The sequence below is a fragment of the Penaeus japonicus genome, unplaced genomic scaffold (assembly GCF_977035675.1).
Source record: "Penaeus japonicus unplaced genomic scaffold, GWHDUDI00000001_assembly GWHDUDI00000006, whole genome shotgun sequence".
NCBI classification, from domain to species: Eukaryota; Metazoa; Arthropoda; class Malacostraca; order Decapoda; family Penaeidae; genus Penaeus; species Penaeus japonicus.
In genome coordinates, this window is record NW_028234408.1 from 20,846,571 (window position 1) to 20,856,570 (window position 10,000).

At 34.8% G+C, this 10,000-nt stretch overlaps 2 protein-coding genes across 2 annotated transcripts in view; one reads left to right on the forward strand and one right to left on the reverse strand.

Moving 5' to 3' along the window:
* The window catches only part of BCL7-like (chromatin remodeling complex subunit BCL7B-like protein), an 11,207-nt gene extending 10,541 nt beyond the window's left edge, over positions 1 to 666 (forward strand). Inside the window, exon 4 of the mRNA XM_043027572.2 lies at positions 1 to 666. This exon is cut by the window's left edge and continues 20 nt beyond it. Coding sequence (XP_042883506.1) covers positions 1 to 93 — 93 coding nt within the window. The 3' untranslated portion in view covers positions 94 to 666.
* Positions 667 to 1,026: 360 nt separating this feature from the next.
* The window catches only part of LOC122260344 (cytoplasmic 60S subunit biogenesis factor ZNF622), a 17,102-nt gene continuing 8,128 nt past the window's right edge, over positions 1,027 to 10,000 (reverse strand). Inside the window, exons 2-8 of the mRNA XM_043027573.2 lie at positions 6,828 to 6,957; positions 5,188 to 5,267; positions 4,848 to 5,045; positions 2,426 to 2,600; positions 1,967 to 2,081; positions 1,563 to 1,685; positions 1,027 to 1,329 (exon numbers count right to left, since the gene is read on the reverse strand). Coding sequence (XP_042883507.1) covers positions 1,218 to 1,329; positions 1,563 to 1,685; positions 1,967 to 2,081; positions 2,426 to 2,600; positions 4,848 to 5,045; positions 5,188 to 5,267; positions 6,828 to 6,957 — 933 coding nt within the window. The 3' untranslated portion in view covers positions 1,027 to 1,217. The remainder of the gene's footprint in view (positions 1,330 to 1,562; positions 1,686 to 1,966; positions 2,082 to 2,425; positions 2,601 to 4,847; positions 5,046 to 5,187; positions 5,268 to 6,827; positions 6,958 to 10,000) is intronic.

Here is a 10,000-nt window from a genome sequence, read left to right on the forward strand (position 1 = left end):
TCACAAGATGCCACAGACTTCTCATCAAGTCAGTTCAATATCTCAGAAGACTCTAATTCTGAGCCTCCTTTCAAGAAGAAGTTGGCTGAATGAAGTAGTGTAAAAATGCAAGAATAATTCATAAGAAATGGTATAAGTGAAGACCTTTCAGTGAATGGACTCTATTGTGAAAAATCAGTGGATTTCACAGTTCATGGTTTAATTTGATAGAATATTAAATTCAAAACATCTTTCATTAGGGGTCACAGTGTTTGTGTAGACGATATGTTATTACTAAAGTTAAATGATAAAGATTGCTTTTTTATGTTTATATGTAAGAGAAAACAGATGATGTATTTTTCAGAGGCTGAAAAGAATTTTGTATTCACACTGTACTAGAGGAATATTTTATAAATTTATTGGGACTTTTTCCAAATATTTTCTCTTAAGAAATATGTTTCAACTAAATTATATATGAACACAATATTGTCATTATTTACTTTTCATAAGTATTTGGCTATTCCTGTATGTTGTGTATTAAAGTAGTATGTATATACTTCATACAGTGAATTGTGCAAGTGGTATTTTTTTTGTAGAAAGAACTCTTTGACTTGCATCTTTGGTATTTATGATTTAATTTATTATTTGAATGATGTGACTATTGATATATTAAAGTCTATAGAATTACTGGGTTTTAGATATCCATTTGCAGGGAATTTTTTTTTTTGATTTTGAAAAAAAATCTGTAATTATTCTTTATCATTTGGAATTATCTCTGCATGACCACGAAGACTACACAAATATATGGACACAACCATCAACATCGAACTTAAATTAAACTGTGTAATATTTTTGTTATAATTTAAAAAATAAAATTATACCCACCCAGTTAATCCAATAATGTCAATACAAAACGCCATAACGAGATATCCAGCCCACAGCGGGAAGACCTGCCGGGCCATGGCGTGATATCACATCATCCATTGTTAATGAGTTAAGCAGTAAAAATATATATATAAAGAGGAAAATGAAGAAAAAGGCAAACCATTTACCATTCTATTGTATATATTTCTCATATATGAATATCCATATTACTGAGTAGGTGGTGTATAGTGTCCAACAAATTTGTTATTTTTGGGAAGCATTTAAAACCAAGTACAATATTGTTTGGTAATAAATCTTATGTGATAAATGGATCCCCAAAACAGAGCTGTTGAAGTACTGTCAGTGACAGTGGTCTAAACAGGATTTTGTTGACGGAAATGTTGCTGTTGTTTGTTGCCTCTAACTCCAAGCTTCAAGTCGTACCTGCTGCGCATCTTTTGGAGGTACTTCTGATCCCAGAATTTCCTAGAATAAAAAGTCATTGATAATTAAATTCTGCTAGAGAAAAAAAGAAGGGAAGAATAGGGAACCAAAGAGAGAAAAAACATGGAAAACTACATTATGGGAAGAGTAAACTTAAAAATAAATAAAATTTGTCTAATTTCTGGAATGGTGATAATTGGGAAAAAAACAAAAACTTACAAGATACTTTGGAGTTATCCTCTCTTAACACAAAAAGTAAAGAAACTACAACTTACTTCACTGCATCTGTTCCACTGGTTCCTGTCCAGCCAAGTGAACGATAATGAGCAATGAGGCTTCGGAAAGTAGACCCGTGCTTCTTCTTTTCCACTTGCTTGCGGTGGGGATTCAAGTTTTGCCTGTATATAAAAATTGACAATAGAATATGCAGATAAAGACAGGCTTGTAATTCATTATATTTTCCTTAACTTTTGTGCCTCACAATGTATAATTAAGAAATTCTGAGTGGCATATTCTTTCTGATATCACAGCTAGTGGATTAAAAGAGAAAAACACAAGAGACATATCAATTCTTTTCTGGATAGGTGATCCCCTGCTTTTATCTATTCCAGCTGTGAATTAGACAATTTCCGATAGATCCTACAAAGAGTACATCATTTAAAGAGTAGCCTGAACTAACTTGTAGTATCGTCTGAGAGATCTGTGACCTATCACAGCACCAGAGGGTAAAACGAGTTCAGCCTCATCTCCTGTGATGATATTCTGCTCCGCAACATCATCTGGGGATGCTTCATCTGTAACAGAAATTAAAATGAAATCAAACAGAGGATTGATAGTAATATAAAAAATTAATAGTAATACATACATCTATTTTTCATTAACCCGTTAATGCTGGGTGACAAGATATCACGACCAGTGGTGGCAGGACCAGCCGCCGTGGACTAGATATTTTGTCATGGGTATCCTTCTGGCTGGCCTGCTGGGTGATCGGGTGCATAGCGCTTGGCTGCCGCCAGAGTGGGCAAATAGGCTGAAGCGTTGGGCTTATTCGTTTGAAATATCCCAGCATTTTGACCATTTAGAGTCAAAACAGCCCCATCGGCAACAGGTTAAGGAAAACATTTGATGGATGTCTTACCTGCATCAGGATATGATGAGGAATAGTCATAGAAATCAGCATATTCCAGAATTCTGTTTCCTTTCAGTTCAATGTAGCTATGCTTTGTGTCTTCAATGTGTTGTCTTATAGCTGTGAGAGAGGGAAGTCGTCGGGCTCTCCATTTGCAGACTAGGCATTCAAAGCCGCATCCAAGCTATAAAAACAAATATTGAAATTTAACTCTTCAACTTCAAGGACACTACACTGGGAACATTTTAACTTTATAGGTTTGATCAGAAGTGACTCAAATGAGGAGTTTCTCAACAACTAACTGGCTATTTTCCTGAATTATTTGTATCATCATTGGGAGATAGGAAGTGTGAGGAAGCTTTTATAGAACTGCTTGGCATGTTTCTTCCAGCTACAGCCTCTATACCCTTCCAAAGTCCCTTGTACCCTTTCCTCTCATTCTCCATTTTCTATGGCAGCAGTAACATTTTAGTACTTTGATATTCAATTGTAACTGATATATCAGTAAGAGACATACATTTTCTATTTTTAAATTTGAGCTTTACAAATATGAAAGATCAAATTGGCCTGGATGAGAGATGAAAAGTGAATTTTGGAGTATTGTATTCTAACAGACTCTGGGTCAGTTTTACTGATTATTAGCAGTTTCTTTTTTTATTTTTTTTACCTTTTAATGGTTCTATGGCACACTACTCCCCAGCATTAAATCTGTTATGCCTTACTTTGCAATTTAGAATATATATATATATATATATATTCTATTTCCAAGTGTGGACACCAAAGGACTTATTTTCTAATACCCAATCTGGTACTGAGCTGTGGGCATCATTATTATTATTACAGAGGGCAGACAAAGGAGACAGCTCAGTACATATAAGAATGGGGGGGGGGTAGTTTTCTGTGTCCTGTATGCCAAAAAGTACCAACTGTACTAGTTCACCTTAACTACATCCTGTTCATACCAAAATAAAGCCCACCATCTTTTTAAAGCAGATGGTCTATTGAGCTAATTGGCTCTAATGAGGCAGCTCTGGCTTTAGGGTAAAGGGCAAAAATGTGACATGAGTATAACATGTGGATCTATCCAATAAGGGTAGCCACATCTAAAGGAGGATTGATGCTACATTTAAAAGTGCCTGATGTTACAGAGGAATGGCAGAGCTAGCAATCTAAATTATCATCGTACATTTGAGAACTTGGCTTGACTGGTTCTTTAGATGCTTGCACCTTCAGGTAATCAGTCAAATCAAATTTCAATATTTAGCATACTTTCAGAGACCCATCTATATGATTTATCTGCAATTTAAAAAAAGGCGAGGGTTAAACCCTAGAAAGTTATTCCGCAACACTTAAGCTGTTTTTAACCCTTCCAGGATGGGTCAAATCTTAACATGAGCAGCCTGGGGTGGGCATCTTAAGTTTTTTATTATTTTCAAGACATATGGAATGAAGTATGTCTGCTTTTGATATAGCACTGTGATAATAATTAGCATTTAGTCACAAATAGTTACACAACTGAAGGAATAACTAGTTTGTTATTTCAATAATAGGAAAAATAGTGTGAAAGTGATCCCACCCTGTGAAATATGCCTCTCACGGAAAGGTTAATAACTGCGGACAAAATGTAATACCATAATGTAACACAAATATTTTCTAAAAGATATTAAACAGTAAATACAAATTATTATGGTATAAAAAATCATCTATTTGCCAGCATGGGACCTTGTTTCTTTTGTACTTGGAATACATCAAAGGTGTTTGAAACTAACATTCAAATTTGTGACATTAGAAAAGCAAATGGCATATGGTAATATCAATAACAGTACATTATGCCTAAAATAATAGGCATGAGAGTAGAAGTTAAAATATATGCTAGCGAGCAAGTATTGAGGTTTTCTTTTGATCAACATCATTCTTCCAAAAGTAGGATCTAAATTGACTTCCATGACTTTAGGTAAAGATTAACCCTCTCTGGACAGGTGGTACACTATGGTACCGCTCATTCAAGGGCCCGGTTGCCGGGTGGCACCATATGGTGCCAGTCATTTAATTGATTTAGGCCTAAGCGTTCGAGAGCCCCGACATTGTAACATGCAAGGCTGGAATGCCCCCGTCGTGAGTGGGTTAAATGATAGGTTTACTTACTCCTGTGCCATGCAGGCTCACAACTGTGATCTGTGATGGGATTCTCAATTCCCAATATCAATAATAATAATTCCCCATTACGATTATTACCTAGTAAGTTCTTATACATACAACTGATACAATGGGGGAAAAAAAAGTGAAAAACAATTAAACAATGTCAACTAACTTGTTATGCCAATCAAATAAATTTCAAGTCTCATTTAATTTACAACTGAAAAATCTCAAGCTAAGCAGATGATGACCATCTAGAATCTTGTCAACATGTACAGACAAACAAAAAACATACCTTCCATCCAAGGTATGTCATGAGGCCAGCTACATCAGTGCAATATTCTAAGTCAGGAATGAAGAACTGATGCACTTCTGTCATATGCTTAAGCTTTTTCTCCAAACTTCCAGCATCATGGTTACAGAAGAGACAAACATTCAGGGGAATTGGCTCTTTTTCTTCATCCTCCCACTCATCGCTGTCCACTTCTTCAATCTGAAGGTGTTGAAAAGATAAAAAGACTTTAGTTATACAACCTTTCTATAAAAGTAGTTGATTGGTTCATATGAAAAGTTCTTGTTTTCTGCTCGTTTCAACGACACCATTAATTAATATGGATTCTGCTCATTCCTCTTACCTCTAGATCTTCATCATCCTCATCTTCTGATTCTTCCTTCTTCTTTGCAGATAATGAAATGTTCTTCTGGTTTTCAGAGACTGAAATAGAGTAACCAATTTAAACTAATCTTTTTACCATGCTCACTTTCACACAACCCAATCTTTGATGCTTAACCCACTGCGGACGAGGTATAGTTTCACTTGCCCATTCTCCAGGATGGGTTTTATTTCAGAGCGAGGCAGCTTCACACAACATACTTTGACTTTTCCCACTCTGTTTTTAGTCATTGTAAAACTAGAGCCATTTTTTGTTTTAATTTTTGTGTTTTATTGTGTTTAGAGACTTATATGAGGCATATAACAAGCTCTATCAATGCAGCAGTTGACTAAAATTGTAGTATAGGATCCATATCAGATCATTATTTTCTTTATACCCATTGTGATAGAAGTGTTGCTGTTTTATGGGAGGACAAAATGCAACTTTCTTTTCTTTTTTTTCTTTTTTTGTATTTGTGTACTGTCATGAATGAATACAAAACATGTAACCATCTAAAATGAAGATAACATGAAAAGGTAAGGAAGAGGAAGGAAACCTGTGTTTAAGACTGTGAGTGCCACAATAAAATGCATCCCTGTTGGCACAGGAGCACATTTTAGACACTAGGCATGGTTTGAGTCACCTTCGTCTTCGCCTTGTGCCTGCACATCCTTCATCAGAGGTACTTCAGAGCAAGAGGTCTTCAACTTGCTGTGTGCCATTGCTCTATAAATATAGTGCTTGCTAGAGACTGTGGATGAGTGCCATTCAAGGGTCTCTCTCCTACTGATGCTAGAAGAAAGTGATGGCATCTAGGTTTTAGATGTTAGGTTTCCTCAGTATTACAATAATTATAGTCCTCAGTATTACAATAATTATAGAAATTATGACTGCAATTGTCATCACTCACTCCTTACTCATAGCACAATAAAATAGCACAGTGATCCAAAATCCCCAAACGTCAAGTATGTCACAACACCCGTCCGCAATGGGTTTATTTTATTATAGCCCAATAATGTGTTCTGCTTGATTGAAGGATGAAATTATGAATCATGTACAATATATAATGATGTACAATGTACATTACTGAGTACCTGTTGACAAGAACAATATTAGGCAAAATGCATCCTTGCCAAGTATATGGTGTTGATGGGAAGTCAATTCATAATCAGCTAGCTCCCCTCAAACTAATCCTCTCTCTTTCCCTCCTTTCTCCAGCTACTTAATGCAATCCCCCTCTACATCATTATACATAAATCATGAATCATAAATTAACCCTTCCACTACCTGCATTTTCTCAGGGTCAGATAACTTTTGAACTGCATTTTTCCTTTTGTTGAAATTACAAGCTATTTATTCCTGTAGTTATGATGACATAAACCAAATGCTCACTTTGCAAATATATTATATATAAAGTCAGTGAATAAGTTGAACAATGTTTAAGTAATTTCTGTTCCACTGTCTTACCATCAAATAAGATTTAATTAACTTTTTGTATGTCTTTGTCATATGGGTATACTCATACCAAATTAGAACAAGCTACCTCATCAAAATTAATATCTATTATCCTCCCCTGTTTTCAGTCATGCATAAACTTACAAACTTTATAAACTCAATCTTACCTTCAGCATATTTCATCGTCTTTTCCACATGTTTGTTGGATTTCACATGATTGTCATAAGCCATTTGTGTAGCGAAAGTCTTCTTGCATGGCTTGCAGTACGGTTTTTGACTGTCTGCATCAGCGGCAGCCTGAAGAACAGTTATTATTAAAGTTCACATAAAGAAAAATGTAGTTTTTGAATACAACATATGAAAACCAATGTTACTGTGCTGGTAAAAATGTTATAATTTTCAAGTTATCTACTAAGTCTGAGTGTACATACAATATATAAAACAGATATAGTCATAAAACATATACAACAAACATTAGAATGTTTTACTATAAGTCAATAAAATATATTCCTCTGCTATAATATCTCCATAAAATATATACCATCATATCTGGCATTTAATAATAATAAACAACACAATAATAATCAATAAGCATATAATATTAACTAGGGGGATCTATGAAAATTAGTTTAACAATACAAAATTGACATGAATATCAAATCACTACTTATCTCTTTTATCATTGTCATCTACACTACATTGCTGTATGTCTGATTGTTGGTCAATGTAAGTTCAGAATAAGTCAGATTACAATTTTTAAACCTCTCAAGACAGGCCACACACTATGATGTTCAGTAGGGTATTTCAATAATTGCAACTTTTGAAATGTCATTGTGACTGTACAAAAATAGGCTCCATATATCATAAAAATGAAATGTGAAAAAAATCAGCTTGATCTGATAACGTTTAGGGGTTGCACTTTTCAATTTAATATATTACGCATTTCCGCGGAAATGGGGCCGCGCAGCGGACGAGGTCCACGGACTTCGAACTTCCTCGCTAACGTTAAGTGATGATAGTTCCCTTCCGAATCGCAATCAAATTTGTGTCTTTAGGTGCATCAAGTTCCTCGCTGACCTTGGGAACTTAAATATTACATGCAACCAATTTCTCACAGACCTTAAGCACTTAAATACCGCATATAGCAAGTTCCTCAATGACCTTAGGTCGGAAGTTTTTCAATACTTCTAGTTCCTCACTGAACTTAATGGCCTGTAATGTAATGCCGTGTTTCTTCAATAAGCATATAAACGTTAGTTAATTAATAACATTATTATACATTCCAACAAGCTTCTGTTGTGTTGCTACTTGTTTGTGATATATTGGCACGATATAATTCGCTGAAAGTGTTTGATTGAAATCCAAACTTTTCTGGACGACAAATTGCTTTGAAACTTGTGACTAAATTGAAGAATTATATCAGAAATTTGGACTGAAGACTATTACTAAACTAAAGGCCATCACAAAAGTACTTAACATAAAGAAAGTATATTATTATACACAGGAGGAGAGTTTGAAAGCTTCGTTTATTGGTACTGAAATCGTATCTTTTAAAGGTAAAAGACAACCGAGAGAGTGCTACAAGAAGACACCGAGTGGTATGAAGCAAAGTTAGATGGTAGTGCTGCATCCACTGGTTCTGCTGACCATAAAGCCTACTAAAAGGAAGGAATACAGAAATAAGAGGAAATGTAGTCTGTCAAATAAATTACTGAGTGAGATTCAGGAATATGTGAAAACGATACAGAATCTGTATCGTTTTCACATATTCACATATTCACATCATCTGATGATGAACATGACAACGGAAACTTAATCTTCCTCAACCTTAGAAGATTTATCCACTCCTGATGACTGCCAGAAGGGAAACGGAAATACATCACGGAAATAATGCAACAAATTTTACTGATGTTTTTTTTTCTCAAGTAGTAGGTCTTGACAGCAGATTGATTCCTTTAGATACTACCATTTTCCACAAGAAAAGGCAGGCAACTATTGGTAAAAGAGATGACACTCTAGCTTCATTGAGGATAACCAATATGAATAAAAACATGTCATAACCTCAAGGAATTAACAGAAGTGATTGATTTTTATGAAGATATAAATGATGAGGTCCGTTTTCAGTGGCCAATTAACTTTAATGCTATTGACGGGTAACCATTCATGAACTACTGAACAGACATGCAAAATTATTTTGTCTTGAGTCCTTAAAAGAATTTAAAAAACATAATACTGCCTAGGATATTTGTGCCAGTTGGTGTTAGGTGGTTAGGTTATATGTGTTCATCATTACATGTTTGAATATCACTTGATGTTGTACTTGATAAATTATGAAGTATTGAAAATGCTGATTTGCCATCCAAAACAAAAGTTGGCTTGAAAGACAATTTGATTAGATGCTTGGGGACATTGCAAAAGAACCCTACTGTTATCAAAGGTATCTTCGAGTTCTCCAAGATCCATTTCTTTTGCTGGCGAAAAGCTGTCATTAGTACAGAGCCGACAATATTTCAGACAGCATTTGGGGCATCTCAAATGTGTTCAGAAGTAGGGATCAGATTAGGGTTTGACAAATCCTATTTTGCATCCATCAGTAGATATCTGCATAACATAGATGTCATTTTCATGCCACTCTCGCACGATACTGACAGCATACACGAGGTATTTGGTATGCTGAAAATGGAATCGGAAAAAGCTGGATATACAAACCAGCCAAACCTGAAGGATCGAATTTGGTACAATTTTTCCTATGAGAAGTTATGGAACCTCACCACAGAAAAGTTTGTGAATGTCCCAGGTTTTTCGGTGTGTTTAGTTCTCCTTTGTTTCATTATATATGGGATATCAAATACACGGTAATTGCGGATAGGGAAATATAGTACATGTGAGAAGTTGTTGCATATTATAGATATTGCCAATAAAAGATACGTTTCTAGTTTGTAATATACTTTCACCATGTATAATATTATGCTTAATTGTAGAAAAAATAATCTTAAAAACTAGAATTATACTATACACGATTAAATAAATCAACATAATTTGAATACATCGTTAAGTAATTACTGCTAAAATGACGAAGAGAATATAGAAAACGGGAATTTCACCCCAGACTAATCTAATTATTTAACCATACTTTTCGTATCTTTGAGTTAAAAGTGCAATAGGTAAATATTGATAAAAACAAATAAAAATGGTATCACTAATCATGAAAAATTAAATGGAGCCTACTTCTGAACAGTCCCCGTGAATTTGAATGATTTTTCAAAAATCACCAATTATTGAAATACCTTAATGTTCAGCCTGGGCAGAGAATCTTAAAATATGTGTTTTCTTGTATTTT